This window comes from Microdochium trichocladiopsis (assembly GCF_020744255.1).
Source record: "Microdochium trichocladiopsis strain MPI-CAGE-CH-0230 chromosome Unknown B0I36scaffold_1, whole genome shotgun sequence".
In the NCBI taxonomy this organism is placed as follows: Eukaryota; Fungi; Ascomycota; class Sordariomycetes; order Xylariales; family Microdochiaceae; genus Microdochium; species Microdochium trichocladiopsis.
The window spans coordinates 3564612-3589512 of record NW_025763544.1 but is presented as its reverse complement, the minus strand read 5'-3'; the positions used below and the strand labels follow the sequence as shown (position 1 = coordinate 3589512).

At 55.4% G+C, this 24901-nt stretch overlaps 11 protein-coding genes across 11 annotated transcripts; 6 read left to right on the top strand and 5 right to left on the bottom strand.

The window, feature by feature from the left end:
* Positions 1 to 1155: 1155 nt before the first annotated feature.
* Positions 1156 to 1747, bottom strand: B0I36DRAFT_357981 (putative ribosomal protein L26; the record flags this gene model as incomplete). The annotated part of the gene is made up of 3 exons (XM_046157885.1): positions 1156 to 1431; positions 1509 to 1621; positions 1726 to 1747. The coding sequence occupies 3 exons, from the start codon at positions 1745 to 1747 to the stop codon at positions 1156 to 1158; spliced, it is 411 nt and encodes a 136-aa protein (XP_046018770.1).
* A 429-nt stretch (positions 1748 to 2176) lies between these two features.
* B0I36DRAFT_357980 (ribosomal protein S25) lies at positions 2177 to 2813 on the top strand (the record flags this gene model as incomplete). Its single annotated transcript, XM_046157884.1, has 4 exons — positions 2177 to 2217; positions 2290 to 2306; positions 2512 to 2721; positions 2788 to 2813. 4 exons carry the CDS (start codon positions 2177 to 2179, stop codon positions 2811 to 2813), a joined length of 294 nt encoding a protein of 97 aa, XP_046018769.1.
* Positions 2814 to 5864: 3051 nt separating this feature from the next.
* On the top strand, positions 5865 to 7370 carry B0I36DRAFT_234309 (mitochondrial carrier domain-containing protein; the record flags this gene model as incomplete). The annotated part of the gene is made up of 5 exons (XM_046149296.1): positions 5865 to 5900; positions 6219 to 6240; positions 6359 to 6435; positions 6503 to 6748; positions 6807 to 7370. 5 exons carry the CDS (start codon positions 5865 to 5867, stop codon positions 7368 to 7370), a joined length of 945 nt encoding a protein of 314 aa, XP_046018768.1.
* A 901-nt stretch (positions 7371 to 8271) lies between these two features.
* On the top strand, positions 8272 to 8940 carry B0I36DRAFT_344409 (CENP-S associating centromere protein X-domain-containing protein; the record flags this gene model as incomplete). The annotated part of the gene is made up of 2 exons (XM_046156256.1): positions 8272 to 8781; positions 8893 to 8940. 2 exons carry the CDS (start codon positions 8272 to 8274, stop codon positions 8938 to 8940), a joined length of 558 nt encoding a protein of 185 aa, XP_046018767.1.
* A 1166-nt stretch (positions 8941 to 10106) lies between these two features.
* Positions 10107 to 11186, bottom strand: B0I36DRAFT_311305 (uncharacterized protein). Its single transcript, XM_046152356.1, has one exon. The coding sequence runs from the start codon at positions 11029 to 11031 to the stop codon at positions 10474 to 10476; it is 558 nt and encodes a 185-aa protein (XP_046018766.1). The 5' UTR covers positions 11032 to 11186; the 3' UTR covers positions 10107 to 10473.
* Positions 11187 to 12607, top strand: B0I36DRAFT_311301 (uncharacterized protein). The gene is made up of 2 exons (XM_046152355.1): positions 11187 to 11818; positions 11884 to 12607. Exons 1-2 carry the CDS (start codon positions 11421 to 11423, stop codon positions 12233 to 12235), a joined length of 750 nt encoding a protein of 249 aa, XP_046018765.1. The 5' UTR covers positions 11187 to 11420; the 3' UTR covers positions 12236 to 12607.
* Positions 12582 to 14288, bottom strand: B0I36DRAFT_260107 (uncharacterized protein). Its single transcript, XM_046151115.1, has 2 exons — positions 13639 to 14288; positions 12582 to 13552 (listed from the first exon to the last, which is right to left on the bottom strand). Exons 1-2 carry the CDS (start codon positions 13993 to 13995, stop codon positions 13052 to 13054), a joined length of 858 nt encoding a protein of 285 aa, XP_046018764.1. The 5' UTR covers positions 13996 to 14288; the 3' UTR covers positions 12582 to 13051.
* A 585-nt stretch (positions 14289 to 14873) lies between these two features.
* On the top strand, positions 14874 to 16404 carry B0I36DRAFT_14205 (ribosomal protein S7 domain-containing protein). The gene is made up of 4 exons (XM_046148386.1): positions 14874 to 15164; positions 15282 to 15321; positions 15568 to 15751; positions 15837 to 16404. Exons 1-4 carry the CDS (start codon positions 15068 to 15070, stop codon positions 16152 to 16154), a joined length of 639 nt encoding a protein of 212 aa, XP_046018763.1. The 5' UTR covers positions 14874 to 15067; the 3' UTR covers positions 16155 to 16404.
* Positions 16381 to 17953, bottom strand: B0I36DRAFT_311295 (uncharacterized protein). Its single transcript, XM_046152354.1, has one exon. The coding sequence runs from the start codon at positions 17542 to 17544 to the stop codon at positions 16654 to 16656; it is 891 nt and encodes a 296-aa protein (XP_046018762.1). The 5' UTR covers positions 17545 to 17953; the 3' UTR covers positions 16381 to 16653.
* On the bottom strand, positions 17954 to 19612 carry B0I36DRAFT_260100 (3-oxoacyl-reductase). The gene is made up of 3 exons (XM_046151114.1): positions 19278 to 19612; positions 18741 to 19178; positions 17954 to 18648 (listed from the first exon to the last, which is right to left on the bottom strand). The coding sequence occupies exons 1-3, from the start codon at positions 19334 to 19336 to the stop codon at positions 18372 to 18374; spliced, it is 774 nt and encodes a 257-aa protein (XP_046018761.1). The 5' UTR covers positions 19337 to 19612; the 3' UTR covers positions 17954 to 18371.
* A 697-nt stretch (positions 19613 to 20309) lies between these two features.
* Positions 20310 to 23827, top strand: B0I36DRAFT_311292 (Hsp70 protein-domain-containing protein). Its single transcript, XM_046152353.1, has one exon. It carries the CDS (start codon positions 20617 to 20619, stop codon positions 23680 to 23682), a length of 3066 nt encoding a protein of 1021 aa, XP_046018760.1. The 5' UTR covers positions 20310 to 20616; the 3' UTR covers positions 23683 to 23827.
* The last annotated feature ends 1074 nt before the right edge of the window (positions 23828 to 24901 follow it).

Here is a 24901-nt window from a genome sequence, read left to right as displayed (position 1 = left end):
GGATTCTGGCGAGTGTTCACGAAATGATGTCTTTCGGTGGTTGTAACCGACGAGTTCGCATAGACACTTCTAGCACATCGATACTGTACGTGGAGATCAGGCGCAGCAGAGTTGATAGAAAGTCTATTTGTAGCTCAAACATATCTAGATTTGTTCTAACACCACAATGACACCCAATGCTAAATCCTGTGGTGTCACATTTTGAGCGGCTCATCAAACATGCACCAGGACGAATTGCAGAATGTGCCTCACCATCAAACTCCCAATCCCAGACAAACGTCACAAGACGCCTTGGGTTGAAAGTCTGCAGGCGAGAGCGAAGGAGCGGTGATTCATAAGTGCACCCTCGCCGCTTTGCTCTGCGCCATTCGTTTACCTCGAAAACCATGGGACTAAGTGGTTGACGCGGAGATTTACTGGCGGGTCTGTTGGGAAATGCAAGAGGATATGGGATCAGACTGGTGCAGAGACCTCGGGAGGGATGATGGGATGGGGTAGAAACATGTCAAGTCACAGGCACAGGGGGAACTGCAATTGGCTTGCTCGTCTGTCTAGAAGACACGAGACAGGCCAGTGAGACTTCGGGAAGAACCTCCCATGGAACGTAACTCTTCACCTTTTCCCACCCGCAAAGGAGGTTCAAGGTGAAAAGACGGCCATTGTGTGCATGAAACTTTTTTCTCTTTTTTGTTGGTCGAGTCGTGTCGGTCAGAGAGACTCGGGCGTCTATGAAAGAAATCCGGACGCAAAAAATCCCATGCCACTGATGAAGTCCCAGAGACCGGACATCCTGAGCCTTTTCCCACAGAAGGGCTCTCCGGTATGCTTTTTTCGTTTCGTGTCCCTCGTGATATGACGCCAAGAAAAGTGTTGTACCGAAACTCCTCTTTATCCTTGTGTTGTTGGAATGAGGGGACCGGGTATACTCGTCAACCATCAGAGCAGTCCCGTCCACTCGTCCTTTGGTACCGACAGCATATATTGGTTGTTGTTGCTTGGTATCCGCAGTGGGCAGTCAATTGACCCGTCGTATGGTGTAATTGGTATATCGACGCAAGGGAACCACGGAAGGATATCAAAGGAGGTCGATGTTTTGTTGTTGCCGCGGAAAGAAAAATTCAAAGTGCCGTGTCATCCAGAGTGAGATGAGTGCACTTATTTCTTCTGGGTCTTGGCGCGGAGCTCGCGGCCGGCCTTGATGCGCTCAAGGATGTTCTCACGGTCCTTGTCGAGCTTGAGCTTGGTGACGACGACCTTGCTGGGGTGGATGCCCAGGGGGACGCTCTGGCCGGAAGCCTTGTCGCGGGTGACACGCTCGACGTGGATGACGTACTTGAGACGGTACACAGAGGTGACCTTGCCCTCACGGCCTTTGTTGGAGCCACGGACAATGGTGACCTCGTCGTCCTTGCGGATGGGGATGCTGCGGACCTGTGGATGGGCGAAGCATGTTAGGAGAGGCTCGTTGGAGGGAATATTGTCAAAGCGATGGAAGGCTGGCGGCTTACGTTGTACTTCTCACGAAGCTCCTTGGAGAGAGGAGCGCTCATGATGTTGCGGCGGATGCTGGAAGGCGCCGAGAAGTGAGCCTTCCGCGACTTGCGCCGGGAGGAGGCAATGCCTGAAGTTTGCACATCACAATGGTCAGCGCTCATGTCGAAGTCTAGCAGCAACGTCGACGTGACGCTATGCTGCAGCCATACTTGGCACTGAGCGAGTGCTTACCGGAAGCAGCGTGCTTGGTCATTTTGACTGTGGTTAGTATGTCTGTCGGTGATTGACGAGGACGAGGATTGGCGTGTCGTGAGAGAAATGGGCAAGGGACAACAACAAGGAGTCTTTCAAAAGAACTCGAGAAATTTGACGGGGTTTGACGGGTGCTGGCTGCAAGCGCGGGCGTCGCTGCACCACCGCCCACTACAGGCCTGCGTGTGGGCGAAAAATCCACTTTTCTTTAGGTGGAGGGGCGCTCGGACCACGGAGGTCGCTTGCCTCCATTTTTCGGCTGCACAAAAAAATAAAATGCGCCGTGCGCTCTCGGTGGGCCCCTCTGGGAAGTGGTGATGGATTGGGACTGAGTCTGGCTGGCCGACCTTTGCAACCTTCAACCTCGACCATCATCCACCCAACGAATCCCCCCCTTTGACTATCTCGTCGTCATACGAACATAGTCAACATGGCTCCCGCGTCGACCGGTGCTAAGAAGCAGAAGAAGAAGTAGGTCCAGCACGCCAGACTGCAACAATGTACCCATCCTCAATTTTAGCATGCTAACGCGCAACTCACTAGGTGGTCCAAGGGCAAGGGTAAGTCCTGATATGCTTTCCAAACACAAAGTCGAATGTCGGAACCCGATGCGACGATGCGAGAGACATCCTGTTCGGACGAAACGTTTCCTTCGGCCACGGCAATGGAGGAGGACTTTTGTTGCGAGCGCCAAGATGTGTTTTGAAGGGAACCGACTTCGCCACCACCGCACAACCAGAGACTAACTCGACCATCAACGAATAGTCAAGGACAAGGCCCAGCATGCTGTCATGCTCGACAAGACCACCTCTGAGAAGCTCTACAAGGATGTCCAGTCCTACCGCCTCGTCACCGTCGCCACCCTCGTTGACCGCATGAAGATCAACGGCTCCCTCGCTCGCCGGTGCCTCAAGGACCTCGAGGAGAAGGGCCAGATCAAGCCCGTCGTTACACACAGCAAGATGAAGATCTACAGTACGTCGACAAGAACCCCAGGACCGCCGAGCGTCCCCGCGAGACTTGTGCTAACAATAATTATAGCTCGTGCTGTTACCGCTGCCGAGTAAATGTGTCCCATAACGATCTCATAACGAAAGCAAAAAAATGAAATAAAACGTCGATCGGCAGAAACGGTCGGCTGACTATGGAGGGATCCTGGAAGGGACTCTCAGGTGTCGGGGGCATTTGATCTACGGCGTACCATTTGGGACTGGTTCACGGTTTCACGACTCCAAAAGAAGAGTCATCACGCATTCAGATAGGGTTAGAAGAATATAAGACCCTGGTCGTTTCGCGAACGAATCACACTAGTTGGGACGATGCTCGTATGACGATGGTGAATTTGCATGACCAATGGATGGATGGGTAATCAATACGCATTCTGGACTGCTATAACTAAGCAGGCACTATGTGACAACTCCAGTCTGAATGGCAAGCGCTCTGACTTTGACTTGCTACCCTCGGGGTTTCATCAACACCACGAGTCTGAGGCTGTCCTGGTTGTTGTAGCTAGGAGTTTGCTATAGCAGTGGTCTCTCCCAGTCATTCCTTCCTCAACATGGCTAATAGCAAGCTGATCCGGTGTTTCTCATCGTCCTCTGTCCAGAGAAGCATGTTGTGGTATACGATTCCTACAGTACAGCACTTACAAGTGGGAAGAGCTATCCAACATCTGTTTTGCTCGTGTGCCGGCAATGGTGTTCACAGCCTTCAGGCACAGGTCCCACTTCAGAAGAATGAGTTGCACTGCCCACCCAGAGGTGAGTTTCGTTTCTGAACAACCTCGAGGATGGAGTACGCCAAAAGAGCCCGGAAAGACAACATCGCGAGGTGTAAAAATACTGAACGCCTGTCAGGCATTCGTCGAATATAAGTCGGGCGCCTGTAGCTTTAGGAATACCTTCCCAAAAAAAAAAAAAAAAAAAAAAAAAAAAGAGAAAAAAAAAAACCCTGTGCCATCAACGGTGACTCCGGACAGGTCCAAAAGCATCGAAACAAGACTCTGCCTTTCGGGATCGTTGTCCGGACTATCTTGCTCCGCATGGACACGTGCAATCAAGTAATGAGCACAAGTTAGCAACCACCAGAGCACGAAGTGGGATGGCATGGTCGACTTCGTGGGGGATTTCTTTCAAATTTTGTTGATTGGTATAATCTGATAGTTACATCCTCAACTCAATAGCCCGGTCTGGACCAGGCGAAATCATGGTGGGCAGAGCCCAGCCCCGGATGCTGCCGAGCAGCCTGACCTCTAGAGCTGCGGGGTGACGTCCACGAGCGTGATATACGGATGCGGACCATGCAACCGGGTGGCTCACGATGAATAGGAGGAACTGGGGAATCATTAAAAGGCTGCACCGCCGATTATCAACGAGACACGAGGAAAGCGCAATTAAAACGTGTCTGCCTGCACGTAAATCGATGTAACGGCCTTTGGACAGGCGAAAAAACGTGGCTGTATTGAAGGATGAATGCTTATGAGCCCGATCTTGTGGTCTGCTAATTGAGAAGTCGATGCCAGCAACCAAAATTTCAAGTCTGCATTTTCTCAGGCGCGGAGGTGACATCTCATGGCGGAAACGTGAGCGACGGCAGGATATTGGTTGTCATTGTCAAGGAAATGTAACATCATGAGGATGATTCCCTCTCCCCATGCTCATAGATGGCCACGACGAATATGTCGGTGGAATGCCCCCTTTTCGCAGTAATGCAGAGTCTGAATCGTAAAAGCGACTCCAACCAAAGCCGTCGGGCTCGCAGAGCCGAGATCAGAGGCGGCGGCCCCGTGAGCCCCACATCTCGAGCCGATAAGTGTCGAGGGTCTGGACAGATTCGCCAATTGCCAATTGGTCAACCAGGAGCGGCAGTCCAGGGACTCGGCGTGGGGTCCTGCCTGCACAAGCGGGAGCGCATGGCGACCACAGAAGGCTAACTTTCTGCCCACAGTAGCCTCTCTGGCACATGCAGGCCCCTGAATGACACGGCACGGCCCCGAGCCGTGCTGTTGCTCGGAAGGTCAAGGCGGATCAAGACGTCCAAGGTTTGCAGCAGTGTGGGCGAGGCGGGAGGAGGGCGGGGTGCAATACAGTTGCAGCAGCAGCACGAGCTGCGTGGTTTCTTCGCTGTTTCCCAGGGACCGCCCACGCAGAGGGGCGAAATGTGTGGGTTTTCTCTCGCTCCCCAGCAAGCAAATCTCGGCCTGGAGGAGCAGCCTGTGGAGAGTACAGTACTGCGGACTGTGTGGTTGTGCCTCATATGTACAGGTACAGGTACGGACGTCTGGCATGTGCATCGCAGGTTTTCTGGGTCTGGGCCCATGGCAGCGAGGAGCAGCTTCTTGCCACCGCGGACAGATTCCTGCCGGTGCATCGCATGGCCAGTGTGACTCGATCAGGAGAGCTTACATGGTAGGATGTAGTCTGGTAGCAGGGTCGAAGTGAGGAGGACGGCGATGCCGCTGACGGTTGCGTCGCCAGGCTCGCTGCAGGATAGGCCTTGTCAAACACCAAGTGCCTTGGTTAGGGGACGGGGATCGCCATCTGAAGACGTAGCGCAGGCTTTTGGCGACCTTGCAGCAACACACCCTGGGCACCGCCTTCCCCTTAGCCGTCCCGAAAACGTCCGCAGGCCTTGCGCAGGGGGCCAGGCTGGGTGTGGTAATTGCCGCCGGTCTCACGAGGGGCGGCCTGCGATGGGAATAGCCCGCGCGCCCGTAGCCGCCGGCCGAGTGGAAGCACGGCGATGGGGCCCTGGACATGCGCCGTTTTCTTGCTGGCGTGCGGCCGCGGCTGTCCACAGAGAGACTATCAGCGGCCCACCCAGCACGTGACCTGGTATCGGGGCAACCACGATGGCTGGCACTTGGGTGAGATTGGGGAGGTGTGCCTTTCAGATTTTCAGGCTAGCGGCGGGCCCCGGAACAATTGGGCGACTGCACTGGTTGGACGCCTGGCTCGGGGGGAGAGCTGGCCTTGGCTGCTGGCCGGCTCCCAAGGCAATTTTTTTTATAACCCGCTGGCTTCACGCAGCCGTCTTCCCCTTCTTCCCTTTCCCTTCCTCATCTCCACTCACCCCTTCCTTTCCAAAGATCAAGTGCATCTACGGAACCATCAGTCAAAATGGCTACGGAACAACCCAAGGTTCTGGGCATGCCGGTAAGTCTGCTCTCTCCCGGCTGCGCGCGCCGTCGAACCTCGCCGCCGCCGACGCACGAAATTCCCTCGTCCATCCGTGACCGCCTCGCGCAGCGACAAGCCATGGCATCGCAGCCAGCATCACTACGCAAGCAATCATGGCATCAATTGGGAGTTTCCGCCGACACGTTCGCGTTGGAGACGACCTCTTGCGCAATGTTGGCAATGGTTGTTCTGTGTGGCTTCGTTGTCGCGGGGGGCTTATCAGGATTTTCTCATGCCACCATCACCACATAACAACCATGATACCAGAGAGCTAACATGATTCCGTTCTCGCAGCCCTTCATGGCCGACTTCCTGAGTATGTCAAGCCTCAATACCTGAGGGAGCATCATTTGCATGCCTCCCGCACCGCAACTGCGGGGCACTCCGCGACGACGGCTACTCGGTACATGAATGAATGCTAACAAGTACAACAGTGGGTGGTGTCTCTGCCGCCGTCTCGAAGACCGCCGCTGCCCCCATTGAGCGTATCAAGCTCCTGATTCAGAACCAGGTATGTCATTGCCCCGGCCATTCATGTCCACCCAATCACATGCCCAGTGTACTGACAACGACAACAGGATGAGATGCTCAAGTCCGGTCGTCTCGACCGCAAGTACGACGGCATTGCTGACTGCTTCCGCCGTACCGCCGCTGACGAGGGTGTCATGTCCCTGTGGCGTGGTAACACTGCCAACGTCATCCGTTACTTCCCCACCCAGGCTCTGAACTTCGCTTTCCGTGACAAGTTCAAGCAGATGTTCGGTTTCAAGAAGGACCGTGACGGATACTGGTGGTGGATGGCCGGTAACTTGGCCTCCGGTGGTGTAAGTCTCGGTTGATCTCACATGCGCTACCGATTGAAAGTGACTAACGGGTTTACAGGCTGCTGGTGCCACCTCCCTCCTCTTCGTCTACTCCCTTGACTACGCCCGTACCCGTCTGGCCAACGACGCCAAGAACGCCAAGAAGGGTGGCGACCGTCAGTTCAACGGTCTGATTGACGTCTACAAGAAGACCCTCGCCTCCGACGGTGTTGCCGGTCTCTACCGTGGCTTCATGCCCTCCGTCGCTGGTATCGTCGTCTACCGTGGTCTGTACTTCGGCATGTACGACTCCATCAAGCCCGTCCTCCTCACTGGCTCCCTCCAGAACAACTTCCTTGCCTCTTTCGCTCTCGGTTGGTGCGTCACCACCGGTGCCGGTATCGCCTCGTACCCTCTTGACACCATCCGTCGTCGCATGATGATGACCTCTGGTGAGGCCGTCAAGTACAACGGTACTCTCGATGCTGCCCGCCAGATCGTTGCCAAGGAGGGTGTCAAGTCCCTCTTCAAGGGTGCTGGTGCCAACATCCTCCGTGGTGTCGCCGGTGCGGGTGTCCTGTCGATCTACGATCAGCTCCAGGTCATCCTCTTCGGCAAGGCCTTCAAGGGTGGCTCGGGCTAAACAGCTCAACCACGCGAACTCCTCATATACCCTCATCCCTCAATAGACTTGGGAGGCGTGGCGATGTGATGCACGGCTCAGTAAGATATGGTCAGGGGTGGTAAAAGGCGTGCGCACGCAAAAGTCGCAGCCGAACTTTGTTACAGGCACACGATCGTGGCGTTCTGGAACAGCTCGTCATTTGCGGTATGGGCTGGTGGCCAGCCCGCCTTTTCCGCTGTAATTTAGATCCCAGGCAGTTCCCTTGATGTACTTTTTCTGCGTCCGATACCTCCATCTCATTCAACCTTCTGTGCATGTGGTTTTTGTGCTCATTGATGAACTACGCGCATTTTGTTGCCTGACGCGATTGGCATGCGCGATTTGATTGCGCAACGAGCTTTTCCGGGGAAAGCTCCTGTGAAATTGTACCTAAGAAAACGGCCTCCACTGGGCCACCTGCCCGCCACTGGCAGACCACAGTTAGTTTTCATGCCTCACCTGGGTATGTTTGTGCAGGGCATACACGATTGCCTACATGCCTTACCATGCAGCCGACATAGATATTCTGTCTCTCTGACTGTGGTCAACTCGCTTGCTATTTGGCGTTGTGGCCGGGCACCATTCGAAAATCCGCATTTGTGCCTGCTGTCGTTGCACTCAAACATCTCGAGGCAAGGCTTCCAAGGTTACCTACGCCAGGGACCGCGAGAGGCTTCTCCACAAAATACTGGTCAAGTACATCAACAACAACAGCTTGACTACGTAACCAACCAGACAATTTGGATCACAGGCGGGCACCTTTTGAGAGGAACATCCCATTTGGACGCGTCGCATTGTGGGACGTCGGTCTTTTCCAGCGTTCTGCTCCAATAGAATTCGCTCAGCCACGAGCCAGAAACAAACACACATAATCATAACCATGCCACCACGGGCAAACGCGAAATCGGCGGCGTCATCAGCCACAAGCAGAGCAAAATCCAGCACAGCAAAAGGGAAACAGCCTGTGCGGTCCCGGAGCCGTCTCCAGCAGCCAGACTCTGACGCGGCGTCGGGCTCGGAACCAGATGCCGATGAGTTTGACGAGGACGATGATGACGACCCGTTCGCGGAGGAGGACACGGCTTCGATAGCCAGACGCCGGAGCAGCACCGGGAAGCAGTCTGGAAAGCAGAGCAGCAACAGCCATAAGCGGCAGCGCATGGACGTCGACGGGGGCGGGGACGACGATGATGGTGGCGAGGAGGACGATGAAGACGCGCCCAAGTCGATCCCGCCAGACCTCCTGACGCGCATCATGCACGAGTTCTTTGAGAAGAACGGCACGCGGATATCCAAAGACGCAAATGCCGCGGCAGCAAAGTACATGGATATCTTTGTGCGGGAGACCATTGCCCGGGCCGCGGTCGAGAAGGAGGCCGGGTTCGTAGAGGTTAGTCCTGTCTGCACTCCTTGCGACGAGTTTCCTCTGCATTCTTGATGTTGAGTGAGAAGATATGGGCCCTGCTGACGATGACTTCATCTTCTTTTACTTTGGATATAGGTTGAGGACTTGGAGAAGATTGCGCCTCAAGTCCTGCTGGACTTGTAGAGCGCGATCGTATTCTGCTGCCTTTGTTCAGACACAGAGTGTGATACCTCAATCACTGTACAACTAGCGAAGAGGACCAGCGGAGCCTGGTTATCTCATTCACAGCTGTGCCAGGTCTTACCATGTCACAGCAAGCGGGATGACTATAGCGCTAGCTATTCATGGTTGACACTCAGAGCGGTTGGCTGTTGGGCAAAGCTGTCACTTTTCTCAGCACACTCGCAACCTCCCGAGAAGCCAAATTGGCCATCAGTCTGTCGCGTATCGCCTTGGGACGATGTAAGCAATCGAGTGCTTCAGGTTGTGACGACCTCGAATCATAAGGCTGCCATGACAAACTCGTCGCTGTGCCCTCACATTCATGGAGTCGAATGGCAGTCCATGATGAACTGTAGAACATAATCAGGGGAGGAGAGGAAGAGCTGAATAGCTGGATGGGCACACATATGGGTCGTTATTCGGGACAAAGACTGGCCGAGAAGTGTGCTCGAACAGCGCCCGAATGCAGACAGCAGTTGTATGGAGATGGGCCATTGTCACTCTCATGGTATGAGGCGTGGTCTGTGCCCGATGACAAAAAAGAACAACACTTCAGATGACTGTGTTGGACGACCGTTGGGAGATCTGGGGTTGGATCTGCCACATGTTTCTCGCAATGTCCGAAACACGGCAGGCTGGCCACAGGTTCGGCCTACGTGACTCGCTCCCCAGGAAACGTCCGATCGAAACCGCATGCCCAACATCTCAGACCCCGGCGTGCGCTCGGAAACATGTCAAGCGGTGGTGCTGTCGAGTGGGCTGCCTCCGGGTTTCAAAGTGGCCCGGAGAATGCGATGAAATCTGAAGTATTGCATGCACGCACTTTAGCGAGGCTCCTTTGTGTGAGAGCCGTGGCGACGCGACGACGACGCCGACGCTCTGTCAGTGGCTACGTTGCAGCCAGAAAGGACTTTGTCGTGTTGTTGCAGGGGCACTGGGTCAAGGGGAGGGTGGCCCAGGGGTGAAACCGGAGTGGTTTTGCAGGCGTCGCACACGCCTGGTCCTGAAGCATCACTGCGGCTGGGGGCGCTCTTGGGGCTCCTCAGCCTCCAGCAACCCCCCCAGCACAACACGCCATTTCCCCTGGCCCAGCGCCAGCACTTCCCACTTCCCACTTTCCACTTTCCACTTTCCACTTTCCACTTTCCCATTGCAGTCAACCAGAACTCCAGCATCCATCCAGCCTCGCCGTGCAAAGAGCACCGCCCATACATAGGCCACGGCCGAGGCTGCGTAATGCTTCGGTAGCGCTGCCGCCGACCTGGCTACGCGTACAGCTCTAGAGTCTTCTTCAGCACGGCCCACACCGGTAGCTGCCCAGCTGGCACATGGCCATTCTCCAGCCTTGATCAGCACCTCTGAGAATCGGCACCGCCCCTCCGGCACTTGGCTTTGTATAAGCCAAGCTTGCAAGAGGCCGGCATACGGATCGTCCGGTGACACTACTGGCCCCTGACTCAACCCAGATGTAGGCCACAGCCGAGGGGGCGGCGCTCACCTGTGGCTGTGTTGAATATTGTCTCTGTTTGGTCCTAGAGGTGCTGCCGAGTCAGAGAAATCACCATATGTGCAAGCGTTAGGCTCAGTTTTATTCGTCCTTGCAGCAGAAACCCGTGGCGCATTATGATGATGATGGGATCCTGAAGTTGAGCGCAACGTGCCAGAACGATAATACGGGCTCACACGCGGACTACACTCCTGGTGCTGTGGTGCTGCAATTTCTCGAATCCCCGGCTTAGACGACGCCTGATATAGCTGGGCACGGGGCCTTCTCAGCATGGTATACTGGGTCATGGACCGCCAAGCCAGGGATTCCAGCAAAGTCCCAGGCATGGGAGATGACCAGGTGCGGAGCCGTTGAGGGATGCCTGGACTTAGCATGGCAAACCCGGCAACGAGGAGCCAGCGCCATGTAGCTGCTGCGGGCTTGAGACGACTCTGGCTTCGTTTCCAAACATGCGGCCAGTCTCTGGCAGCCAAAACGTGTTTCAGCGCTGCCCTCGCCGGCCTGGGAGGACGACCCCTGCCGGAAGCCCCTTCGGCCGTCCCCATCCTGACCGGGGGCCCGGCCGGTAGAGCAGGGGTCCCCGAGGAGCCGCCCAGCTCCTTGAAGCTCTCATGTCCACGGCAACGGCCCTGGGTATATGATGAGCCATGGCTGCCCCTCTGTGGTGAACATGTTTCTTCTCCTCTTCCTTCCTCAGTCCTCATACTCGTTGTCCACGTCCATTTCCTCTTTCGGTTCTTTCTTTGCCGTCTTTAATCTTCTAACAGGCTAGTCCTACCCAGAGCGCTAGTCGCCTTTCCAACAGCTTCAACAAGACCATTCATTCTTGTCGACTTTATTCTCAGTCTTCATCATCACGCCCTCTCTCTTTATCCAAAGAAAACGAAGAAAAAGAAGTTTTTAAAGAACGTCACAAAAAGCAAAATCAGTCAAGATGCAGTTCACCACTCTCCTCGTCGCTGCCTTCGCCAGCACTGCTCTCGCCCAGAGTCCCGCCATGGTCCACGTTGTTTCCGTCGCTGGCACCAAGGGTGAAATCATCTTCACGCCCGACAACATCAAGGCCAACGCCGGCGACATGATCCAGTTCCAGTTCCGCGCTGGCAACCACAGTGTCGTCCAGTCCAACTTTGACAACCCTTGCACCCCCATCAACGAGCACAACTCCTCCATCGCTGGCATCTTCTCTGGATACCAGGCCGTCGCTGCCAGCATGTCCGCCGGTGTCATCCCCACATACACCATCGCCATCAAGGACACCAAGCCTATGTGGCTCTACTGCTCGCAAGCCAAGCACTGCCAGAACGGCATGAGCATGGTCATCAACGAGAAGTGAGTTTCTATACCTTTCCAAACAACGAATATTCACATGATCCTCGGACTAACCTCTTCCACAGCACTGCTGCCAACTCTACTCGTAGCCTGGCCGGTTACAAGGCTCTTGCTAAGGCTGCTCCTGCCAACTACGGTCCCGGTGGCACTCCTGGCGCTGGCTCCGGCGCTGGCAACGGTACTGGATCTGGTACTGGATCCGGCTCTGGTTCTGGATCTGGCTCCGGTTCTGGCTCCGGCTCTGGTTCTGGAACCGGATCTGGATCTGGTACCGGCAGCGGCTCCGATGCTGGCACTCCCGTTGGTGGCTCTGCCGGTGTTGTCACTCCCACCATTGCCCCTGCTGCTGGCAACGTCGTCGCCGTCTCCGCGTCTATGGGTCTGCTGTCCCTCGTCGCCGCCTTCCTCGTGCTATAAGCATCTTTCCCTTCCTGGATCTTTTCATCATACATCTCTGGGATTTGTCACACGAACAAAACAAAAAAGGGCATCATGTTTTATATCATACCAGGAGTTATGGGCGGTGGGGCTTCTAATGGGCTTGGGGATCTCTTTTTTATAACCCATCTCCGCCTCGTGCGTGTCGAGGTTCCGGTTCAACCATCAACCGGGGCGGGGATGAAAGGGGGGTTATTTAAACGGTAGATGCATCGAAGACATTGTATACAATGTAATTATGCCTTTGTCGACATTCTACTTTCTTCTTCAGTATTTTTTTTTCTTCGTTATTTTTTGGATATCCTTAGTTGAGAGAGAGTTAATTTATACCCGGTCGTGGACTCTGAAATACTTCTTCTCTTCCAAGCCTCGTGATGATGCCAGCTAGTGACTATTGCATAGTGTTTCGTAGTGCTGATGCCAAGATAAAGTGCCAAAATGAAGTTTGATGTGACAATTTGCTGTTTGTTGCTTCTCTGACAGGTGAGCGTATCAGTGTCTTTACGCCCTCGCTGCTTGATAGCACCCTGGGGAGCTGAACTTGTCACTGTGTTCACTGAGGTGCCTTGCTGACGATATCGCCCTGTGTCTGTCACTGCATGGCTGGCTCTAGCTTTCGTCCAAGAAACGTGTTATTCCCAATCCATGCAACCCTCTAGAAAGGCCTTTGCCTGGTGGTCCTCCGCAGAAAATAGAAGTGTTCATCCCTCACGCCGCCTGACTTGGAACCAAAACAATGCATCCTGTCCTTCCCTCATAACTTATTTTTACACGTTTTCTTTTTCCTTTTGTACTCTACTCGGTCCCAGGAATCGTCCTCTTCCTGCGGCCCTTTGCTGCCGCCTCGCACAAGGGCTTGAGGGGCTCCTTGTCGAGCCAGTTCTTGGGCCGCTTGACGTAGCCGACCTTGTGGTAGCGGGGGCTGTTCTCGAAGAACCCGACCCAGTGGGCGAGGCCGTCGTGCACGCGCTTCCGGGCCTCCTCGAGCTCCTGCTTCTTGAGCTCCACGAGCTGCGACGGGGTCCAGTGCCTGTCGACCTCCGGGTCATCGAGGGGCAGGAACATGTCCTCGACGCCGCGCATGTCGGCCGTCTGGTCGGTGGCGAAGCAGCCCGTCACAAAGGACCGCGCGGCGTCGGTGCCCGCAAAGTACTGGTACGACCCGCCCGGCCCGTAGGTGCGGCGGTTCGAGCTGACGTCAAAGATTGTGCCGTTGATGGCGATGTAGAGGGGCTTGGTCTCGTCTTTGCCGTTGTACTGCGCTAGCTCTTCGAGGGTGAGGTATGTCGGGCCGGCCTGGTGGATGGGAGACTGTTGTGTCAGCGGTTTTGTGATCTTGACAGAGAGAGATAGCGAAGTGATTGGGGGGGGGGAGAACGTACCCATTGCGCGGCCCAGTATTGTTTCTGGAGGTACTTTGGCGGGTTCTTCATGCCCCAGAAGAAGGTCTCGCCGCCGGAGACGAGGTAGCTGAGGCCGCACGAGGCGAGGAAGAGGAACGACAGCACGCGTAGAATGTCCAGCCAGGGGCTGTACGAGTCCTCGTCATCCTCGGCCTGGGCGACTGTCTTCTTCTTGTTCTTGGGCTGGACATTCTTGTTGTCGACGTTGGTCTTGGTCTGGGCGAGGGTCTCGTTGGCCGTGTCGGCCTCGTCCTCGGACGTGGACAGCTCCTCGACGACTGCGCGCCGAGGCGGGAGATCTGCTGGGTTGCCCCTCCGCTGCCGGACGGACGCCATGACGGGGATGATCCTGGTGCACCAGACCTCGGGGACTCGAGTGGGTGCCGGAGTGCTGCCAGCGAAGCAGCGGGAGCTGGTGCAATTGGAACCTGGGGGGTCTGGAGGACCGAGTGAATATTGGAAATTGGAAGTAACGCGACGCTCGTGCTGCAATTGAGCTCTTGACAAGTGCAAGACGAGATGTCTGGAAAGGCCAGAGAGCAAGTCTCTCGAGCTCTGGGAATGGAGGAGAGCTGTGGAAAGCAGCCAATGAGCGTCGTTGCTTACCCCAGAATTGGTGTTGGGACTGGTCCTGTCTCGGAAACCTTGGGTCCGCGCGCCAATCAGGCCCAGCAGCATACAAAAGGGGACTCTCACGAAGCCAGGCTCGCCAGGTCAGGGTCTCACACGCAGTACGCATCACCTCCATGCACGCAGCACAGGAGGGCACAGGCAAGTCACCGTTGCTCATTGGTACCACGGTCTCCTTGAGAAAGGAGGTCATGTTTGGATGTCCTCCAGTAAGCCATGGAGGACTGGCTGCTCATCCGCTTGCCCGTATCATATGGAATTCAAGTTAGAGGTATCAGGGGTATCATCAAGGGACAAAACCCGAACCAAGACATATCCATAGCATGGCTGCGTGCAAACACGTGTAAAGCACTCCAGGGCTCACACCAACCTTGGAGACTTTGGAAGTGTTTGATCTGCCAAGTGCTGAGGCATCCCTGAGGGGGGACCTCGGGACACTCAAAGTCTGGGACGTCTCCAGGGCTGTCCTTAACGTAGTCACAGTCCAAAACCAGAGTCTTCGCGACGCATGGCACAGTGCTCAGCGTATCCACCTTAACTTGAGCACGGTCTAACCTCCAATCGATAAGGCCCCACTCCCTCACACACAACCTGGGAACTTTCTTTGGAAAACCCCAATTTGCTCGGCACACACAAATTTTTCTGAGGCGCGCAAGATCTCTTCCCTAGTGGACACCAGTGTACAGGCTCGCGATATCCCCTCCAAGACTCGAGCTGCAACCGTATTCGGCCTCACCACACGACAACTAACCCCAGGTCCCTATCACAATTGCCCAGCATGTCTGACGGCGGCGTCGAGGTCGAGACTTCCCAGTACCAGGTCCTCCCCAAGGACGTGGTTGCCGAGATTGGCAGCATCAAGCTGTTCAACCGATGTACGTTGTTCGCCCACGCATCCACGACACCCCGGAATCGAACACCTTTGATCCGTCGCACACAACACCAAGACACGAATCAATCGGGAGAGAGTGCATGCTAAATCATTTCAACAGGGAGCTACGAGGATGTCGAGATCCGTGACATTTCCCTGACGTAAGTCAACCTTGAATCTTTCTCAGCCAACCCGATCGAGATTGTCGCCGCCAGCCATCTCCCGAAGACACCACAGTCAACGACGACAGGAAACGGGACAATGGAGGACAAAGGGGAAGCAGTTTGCTACGACGCGGAGGAAATTGGCACGGCACGGCACGGCACGACGACTCTTTCGGGAAGGGGGAAAGGCTTCTCAGATGATGCGACGAGGGACATCTGGCTAACCACGACTGCTGCGAATAGCGACTACATCCAGATCCGCTCGCCGGTCTACGTTCCTCACTCTGCTGGTCGCTATGCCGCCAAGCGCTTCCGCAAGGCCAACTGCCCCATCATTGAGCGTCTCACCAACTCGCTCATGATGCACGGCCGCAACAACGGCAAGAAGCTCATGGCTGTCCGCATCGTTGCCCACGCTTTCGAGATCGTAAGCCCGCCTGTCACCAGTCACTCGGCCCCATCTTTGTGGGACCCGAACATCGTCGAATGGCGTCGCTAACCAGTCTTCACAGATCCACCTGATGACCGACCAGAACCCCATCCAGATTGCTGTTGACGCCATTGTCAACTGCGGTCCCCGCGAAGACAGCACCCGTATCGGTTCCGCCGGTACCGTCCGCAGACAGGCCGTCGATGTTTCGCCCCTCCGCAGAGTCAACCAGGCCATCGCCCTCCTCACCACCGGTGCTCGCGAGGCTTCTTTCCGCAACGTCAAGTCCATCGCCGAGTGCCTTGCTGAGGAGCTGATCAACGCCGCCAAGGGCAGCAGCAACTCTTACGCCATCAAGAAGAAGGACGAGCTGGAGCGTGTCGCCAAGAGCAACCGATAAACGGTTTCAACCTCTTGACAATAGAAAAAACACACTCAACCTCCATCGCACGCCTCTGCGCGTGCAATGGAGAAAGGTTCATTCCAAAAACAACAAACAACACTCTCTGGGGTTTCTTCGGCGCGGACGATCTGGGCATTTTACTACTACTACTGCATTTGCGCGTTTACGGCTCAGGCGGGATGTGGTTTCATGGCATACAAGTCACGTAGAGCTGCTCGATGAAAAAGGCTCTGCTCGAGGAATGGGCAAAAAGAAATGGCAAATGAAATCATTCAAAAAACGTACCACTGGGGATCGCCTCGATATGTGACTTGATGCACCGAGATCTGCGACATCCTTCGCAGCTGTCTAAAGGGTTTCGATTATGAATGTCGTTCACAACTGTACGTCTGAGAATCTGCTTGAGCCTTCTTGAGCTCTTCGGGAGGCAACAATATCTGCCTGTATGCCGCCAGTAATGCTAGTCCTCATCGATACCCAGTACACGTGTTGTACGTCATATTATAATCGGCTTCTCTTTCTTGACGTCCACACGCATGAACATGCCAACATGCGGGATGCCTTCCTCAGTCCACTTGCCCATTTTTTCATCCACCTTGAAGCCCCATCTCTCGTAGACCTTGACAACCTGCTCCTGGGCATGGCAGCACACAAGCCCCTTCCATTCAGGAATCTCGTCCGTGCCGGAGATGCCGACCTGGTCCAGACCAAGCTCCCTGACGCTTGGGTTGAAGTATGATGGGTTCTGCTCGAGCCACGTCCTCGCCGCGCGCCACAGCTGAGCAGAGACATTGTGTCCGCGGAAGTCCTTGACCACCGCGACCCGGCCTATCTTGACGTACGGCTCCTTGCCGTCGTGGTACGTCGTCTCTTGGTCCTGGCCGACCTGCAGCGCCGCCTGCTGCTCATGGAAGCCGTCTTTAGTCTTGGCATCCTCGCTCCCAGCGCTCCCATCGCTGCTGCTGTTACTATCCCCACCACTCGCCCCGCGGCCGTTCTGGAGCTCATTGTCCACATAGACCCCTCCGTGCGGCGGGTGCGGCGGGTGCGGGAACGGCACGACGCGCATGGTCCCGATCGGCACGCTATCCGTCTCGGTCTGCTTGCGCTGCGTGACTTGCCCCGTGGCCGGGTCGTGCTGCTGCTGCTGGGTCGTCCGGTTGACCGAGGCGTACATGACCCAGTGGCAGGACCGCGCGTCGTCGCTGTCGTGCTCGTACTCGAGCGGGACCCCTTGCTCCCGGACAAACACCGCCTCGCGGACCTCCATGGCGTCGCAGAAGACCTTGGGTATGTGCGCGCACTCGGGCTGCTGGTCGTGGGGCTTCAGCCGGTCGTAGTCGGCGAGCCGGGTCGGCTCAAGGAGGGATATGAATGGTGTTCCCATGGTGAGGAGGAGGAGGAAGGAGGAAGGAGGAGAATGAGGCTTCTCCTTTGGTTTCTTAAAAAATCCCGCCTGCCGCTGGAGCCTGCTCTTCTGGTTGGCGGGAGGACCTTCTGGCTGCAAAGCGTCCCAAAGCGAAAGATTGCTCTCGATTCCACGGTGTCTTGGAAGCTCTGCGTACTCAGGTAGCTTTACTGCTTGGACAAAGTGACTAGAGTCTAGTTCGCGAAAGTGCCATGTTCTATGTAGAACGTTCTGTACTGGCGGGAGTTGGTGACAGGAATATGTTGTTCCCCTGTGTACGATGTCGCCTCAGTTTACATGTTATGTTTCGCAGCGGTGATCAGAGCTTATGACGTGGCCGCTGAATGCGGCAGTTGCCGTGTGGGCCAGAGTGGATGTGACTCCTTTGGCCACTCAGTCACTCAGCAGGGCGCAAAGTAATTCGACAAGTACTTAAACACAGCCTTGTCCCTCTCCCATTGCCTTCCACGCTAGTACAGTCTGCCTTTTGTTTTTGTAAGTTTTAGCAAAAGCTCGTCGCAGTTTAGTTACCATATGCCGGCCATCGAACTAGGTCAAACTGCTGCGGCTCCTCCACATCTTCTCCCAAAACACTGGAGAAATGGCGGGGGATGGCGGGGCCATTGAGAGCCTGGCAATCCACAAGACACTGGTTATTACAATGCTATGATGCGGTCGGAGAGGATCATTCTGAGCTGGAGGCAAACTGGATTTTCCAGTCTTGTCTAGAATCCAGCATTGGTCTTTCCCTTACAAGCACTGCAATCTCGCCGTGGGCTGCAAGATCCCGCCGCAGTGTCAATCATCTATGTCAATCCACCACTTAGCAAGATGCTCTGTCCCGTCAAGTAGCCGGTCTTGCAGAACATCATAACCACGTTGGCACACTCCTCGGGCGTGCCAAGGCGGCCCACCGGGATGTTTCTGACGTCGCCTGATGTTCCCACGACGAACTCGGCGTTGGGGATCATGCCAGTCTCGCCGATCATGGCGGGCGCAACATCATTAACCGTGATACCGGACTTGGCGTGCTTGCGGGCGAGGTTCTTCATCATGCCGCTGAGTCCAGCTTTTGATGCCGCGCTGTGGAGAGGGAACCAACTGTGTTAGTGAAGAGCCATTGCTGAGTTGCCAAGTGGTTGCCAGAACCCCAAATACATTCCAGAAGCACTTACTAATGACAGGCGTTGATACCACCGCCAATGGCAGCAATAGAAGAGACAAACACGATCCTGCCCCAGCCCTGTGCCTCCATGTACGGTATGCTCAACTTGGAAAGCACAAAAGATGCCTTGAGGTTCACGTCAAGCGTGAAGTCGAATTCGTCGTAGGTGACGTCCAGTATGCCGGGAAGTCTCTTGCCGTATCCCGCGTTGGAGACAAGGATGTCTGGCGCGTCCTGGCCGTGCTGCTCTCTGATCTCGGCAAAGAGCTTCTCGAGGGCCTCCACGGAACTCGTGTCAACCTTATGTTTGGTGATACGCCGACGGTTGTCGGTACCGCTTGCGGAAAGCTCCTTTGCGAGCGCATCTACGGACTCCTGGTGTGAGAGATAAGTGAGTGCCAAGGATGCTCCCTCTTCCCATAATGCCCGAGCACAAGCAGCACCGATCCTAGAGAATCTGTCAGTCTTAAAGCGGATGTGGATTATAACACCAGTGGAATCGTCTCTCTGTTTGAGTCTATGGCGATCCCTGATGAGATGGACTTACCCTCCCGAAGCACCAGTCACCAGCGCGAGCCGCCGAGCTACCCTGTTGTCGACACTCATGTTGCCGTGTGATCGAGGTACAGCAAGATTCCAAGGGAATAGTATGACGCGAGACGCCCCGAGATCTATATATTCCAGGGGAGAAGGCTTATAAAATGTTGTGCGTTGCGTGGGACAGGAAGTTGATTCATGCGGGGAAGGAGACCAGCGCCCGCAGCTGGTCCTTAGTGGTGTCCCCCATCCTAATTTGAGGGGGCTATATTGGTCGTCCAAGTGCAACCCTGCCGTCGGCCAAATGTTTCTGAATGTTTTGATCTGCAAGCGGAATGCACACGGAATTCAAGTGGAACAAATCCACGTACAGACATAAGCTCTGCAATACTGGTGGCCATATATCCGAGATATCATACATGAAAGCGATCATTACATTGGGCAGACAGGCCGAGACCAAATGGGCCAGCAGGGATGCAAATGTTCCCAATGGTGAATATATGGTGGCCACCGCTGGACTTGCCAAGATGCAGCTGACTGTGCCCTGGATACTTGATCTGAAATCCCAGGACATGCCGAGGAGAGCCTTCAACTGAACAGGACTACCGCGAAGACAAGAGACGCCAGGGAGACCAGACAGTGGGGCAAACAGCAGGGACCAAGCTGTCTCGTTCCAGGGTATTGGTTCTGTAGCTAGTGGGAGCTGCTACGTGTTCACTATATGGGATGAGGGAGATGATATACCGAACAAAAATATGCAGATGGCTGCGCCTTCTGTGCCCGTCGCGCATGACCGCAGGCAGGCTGACTGAATGACTGGCATAATTATCTGTTCTGGATGACGTGTGTGAGCACGGATGATTGCTGGAGCACGAGGATTTCTGGCGGTGGCTGTTTTGGGAGAGGTGTGCCTGAGCGGAGCCAATCAGGAGTCCGCCAGTGGCTTGAACCGCGCGGGCAGGGGTCAGCTCTGTGCGGTGGTGTCAAAGAGTGGGCGCCCACGGCCGTTGAAAGTTGTCCTCTTCAGAAGCTGGTCCTCTGCCACACGGAACGTCGCCCTCCACCGCAGCAGAGCGAGCCACGCCCTCGACTTAGAATCCTTCTGGCTGGCTCAAGGGGACAGCTAGACCAATTGCTCTTCCCGGCTGCTTCTGCGAAGCGTAGAGGACAGATCCCCAGGGTTCTTGCTTCACCGACCCGCCCGCATAGACCCTCTTATACCTACACCCCGCCATCCCACCCAGGCCAGCACCGGCTGTGCTGTTGTTCTTCTGCCACTTACATCACATCCATCTGTGGCCAGGACTACACGCAAACGGCGTCCACGAACCAGTCCAGGGCCGCCCACGATGGTGCCCGCCCTCTCCCTGCGCTCTGTAGCGCTCTGCGTGCTACTGGGCTTTTCGACAAACGTCTCCGCGATAGCTGCCGTCCTCGGCATCGACCTCGGAACAGAATACATCAAAGCCGCCCTCGTCAAACCAGGTATCCCCCTCGACATTGTCCTCACCAAGGACTCGCGCCGCAAAGAAATTTCCGCCGTCACCTTCAAGCCGTCCAGAAGTGCTCTGGGCAAAGACGAGTACCCCGAGCGAGCCTACGGCTCCGATGCCGTTGCGCTCTCCGCCCGCTTCCCCGGCGACGTCTATCCCAACCTTAAGACTCTCCTCGGCCTCAGCACAGACCATGAAATCGCCGCCGAATATCTGGCCAAGCACCCCGCCCTCCAGGTCGAGGCACACAAGACACGGGGCACCGTCGCTTTCAAGAGCAAGGCCTTTTCCACAGAGGAGGAGGCCTGGATGATCGAGGAGCTGCTGGCCATGGAGCTGCAGAGCATCCAGCGCAATGCCGAGGACATGGCTGGTTCCGGGTCTTCTGTTCGCTCAGTCGTCATCACTGTGCCCCCATTCTTCACCATCCAGGAGAAGAGGGCTGTAGAACTCGCTGCCGAGCTCGTCGGTCTCAAGGTCCTGTCCCTGATTAGCGATGGTCTGGCTGTTGGTCTGAACTACGCCACTAGCCGCACGTTCCCCACAGTCAGCGATGGCCAGAAGCCCGAGCAGCACATGGTGTTCGACATGGGTGCTGGCTCGGCCAAGGCCACAATCATGAAGTTCCAAGGCCGTGTCGTGAAGGACGTCGGCAAGTTCAACAAGACTGTCCAGGAAATCCAGGTTATGGGCAGTGGCTGGGACAGGACTCTGGGTGGTGACTCTCTTAACTACCTGATCGTGGAGGATATGCTGGCCAAGTTCGTCGAGTCCCCCGCCGCCAAGAAGGTCGGCGTTGCTGTAAAGGACGTGGAGGCTCATGGCAGAGCCATGGCCAAGCTCGTCAAGGATGCTGAGAAGATTCGCCACGTCCTGAGCGCCAACACCGAGACGTCGGCGAGCTTCGAGGGTCTCTACGAGGACATCGATTTCCGGTACAAGATCACCCGTGCCGATTTCGAGAAGTTGGCCGAGGCACATGCTGAGCGTGTGGATGCAGTCATCAAGAAGGCCCTAGAAACTGCCGACTTGGACATCTCGCAGCTTGACTCTATCATTCTCCACGGTGGCGCCTCTAGGACTCCTTTCGTCCAGAAGCAACTCGAGAAGATTGCTGGAGCCGACAAGCTGCGCAGCAACGTCAACTCTGACGAAGCTGCTGTCTTTGGTGCCGGATTCAGAGCTGCCGAGATCAGCCCGAGCTTCCGTGTCAAGGAGATTCGTGTATTTGACGGTGCTTTCTACCCAGTTGGCATTAAGTGGTCCAGCCCTCATGGCCGACCCAACCAACAACGTCTCTGGAACCAGCGCTCACTTCTGGGTGCTGCACCCAAGGAAGTCACCTTCGCCAATCACGCCGACTTCCCTGTCAGCTTCTTCCAACAACTGACCTCTTCCTCTGGCCTTGTTGATCAGGAGATGCAGGTGATGACGACAAAGAACCTCACCGACTCAGTCGCGTCTCTCATCGAGAAGAATGGCTGCGCCGATGCCGACATTCAATTCAAGGTTCAGCTCAAACTGAACATGGTTGACGGCGATGTCGAAGTTGTCAGAGCTGCTGTAGAGTGCGAGGCCGACGCCGAGAAGGAAGGCATCATGGACGGTGTCAAGAACCTCTTTGGCTTTGGTAAGAAGGACCAGCAGCCTCTCAAGGAGGGTGAAAAGGCCGAGGCCGTTGAATCGGAATCGGCCACAGAGTCTGCCGAGTCTGCCGAGTCCTCCTCCACCGAGAGCTCCTCCACTACTGGGACTTCTTCTGGAACCGCGGCTGCTGCCGAGAGCAGCCCGGCAGCCAAGAAGAAGGTGACTGTTGTGATACCTGTCGACTTCACCCTTGAGAAGACTGGAGCTCCCGAGTTGTCGAAGACCGAGTTTACCACTGCAAAGAATCGCCTCAAGGCATTCGAGTCTTCTGACCGGGCACGTCGTCTTCGTGAAGAGACTCTGAACCAGCTTGAAGGCTTCACCTACAAGATTCGCGACCTGCTCGAGAAGGAGGACTTTATTGCGGCCTCTACCGATAAGGAGCGCACCCTACTGGAGAAGAAAGCCCACGACGCTAGCGAGTGGCTCTACGAAGACGGTGCCGATGCCTCCCATGACACGCTCCGCGCGCGCCTGAAGCAGTTGAAGGATATTGTCAACCCTATCGAGAAGCGCGTGGGCGAGCTGGCCGAGCGTCCGCAGCTTGTCCAGAAATTGCAGGATGCCCTCAGCAGGACGAATTCCTTCGTTGAGAACATCAAGGAGAAGATTGCCGAGGCTGAGGCCTATGCTTCCTCTGTCAGCGCCAGCGTAGGCTCTTCCAGCACATCCGAGGCAGAGTCCACTGTCACCTCTGCGCCATCGGAAGATGCCAGCAGTGCCGAAGGCGATGCTTCCAGCTCGACCACTACAGCAAGCAGTGTCGTTGATGACCGTGGTCCCATCCCTCCTCTCTACACGCTGGATGACCTCAAGGAGATCACTGAGCTGGCTGAGTCTACTGCAAAGTGGCTTAAAGAGAAGCTGACGGCTCAAGACAAGCTGCCTGACACTGCGAACCCTGTCCTCCTGATCAAGGATATTACCGAGAAGACCAAGCAGCTTGAGAAGGCCGGCATGGATCTTGCCATGAAGAGCGTCAAGAACTTTGACAAGAAGAACAAGAAGAAGTCTAGTTCCACCAAGAAGTCCAAGACCAAGTCCAGCACCAAGACGGCGACTGGTGAGGGTTCCGCTCCTACCCTTGACTTTGATAACTTGAAGGCCGAGGACCTTTTCCAGTTCAACGACAAGGGCGAGAGGATAAACAAGGAGGATATGGAGGCGCTCCTGCAGAAAATGAAGCAATTCCAGGCGGAGAACAAGGATGGTAAAGCAGAGGCTGAAACTGAGGCCGAGGCCGAGGCCGAGAAGCCCAGTCACGACGAGCTGTAAACAAATTAGCATATATAGACAGGCCATGTGGCTTTGCATAGCACCATATCTAGCGATGAACTCATGTCTCTTCTGTCCCTGAGCTATGCATCCAATGTTTCTGTCTCGGTATATCGTCTGCTAGGTGTACATCCTTTATTTGTCACTGCTCGATCAATGCGGTCCAGTGCCACGCCGGTCGGTGTCAGAACTCCTATGCAGAAACGTGTTTGCTCAGTAGCGCCCACGGGTGTCACGAGCGTAACCGGGAGTGACATGGTACAAGCGCACGAGAAATCACCCCGGGGCCGTCCGAGTAACGTGGTGGCAATGCGGCCAGCCTGGCTCGCCCGCCAGCGTAGTACGACATCTTGACACGGCTGCCTGGCTCGAGCATGTATACTCGCGATTGTAATGTAAGGCCTCATAAAGTGATGTGTCATCGGGTTTTGGTCCATGATAATCTGTTTCGAGTTGACGCTGCAGCTGTCGTGGTATGTCTGCGCTTCGGGTATCAGCTACGCACCTACAGACTTTGTACCTGAGTTGTGAGAGCCTACACCAAGTACGTACTCTACGCTGCTTCTCCCGACGTTCTGCGCGGAACAAAGACCAATCGCTTCTTCCAGTAAGTGCGTCAATGCGTCAGGTCTGGCAACGTCTTCTCTGCGAAGGCGGCACTTGCCTGCCTCTTGCCGTCTTGGCAGCCGTGTGCTGGGCATGGTCGTTCTTGCCTTCGCCTCAACTTTACGGGACGCACAGTCTGGGCACCGAAGCCGCATTGGATGGACGAGTATTGGAAAGAATAGGAAGGCCCCTGCGTGCTAAGTCCAGTACATAAAACGTTGTGTCAGGACCTGCCACAACCATGAAATCATTTTCATATCGAACCTCACGCCGCTCGCTATCACTTGTGTTCCCACTCTGGACAACCCAAAGTTATTCCCACCGGCTTCTCTTGCCATCAGGCGTCTCATCCGTGCCTTTTTCGTTGGGTCCCTCAACCCTCCCTTTGGGTCTTGTTCACTTGAACGCAGAACGCCGTGGTCTCTTCCCTCCAACCGCAACGCTCCTTGCTCACGCCATCTCCATCATCTTCCCCCAATTTTGTCGCCATAGCTGTAAGCACCTTCAACACGTTTGCCACATACACATGTAGCAGCCCCAGGCTTGAGCCAAGCAAGAGCCGTCCGCTCAGGAATACATCACGAGTCGCTCATATACGCACACGTACTGGTTT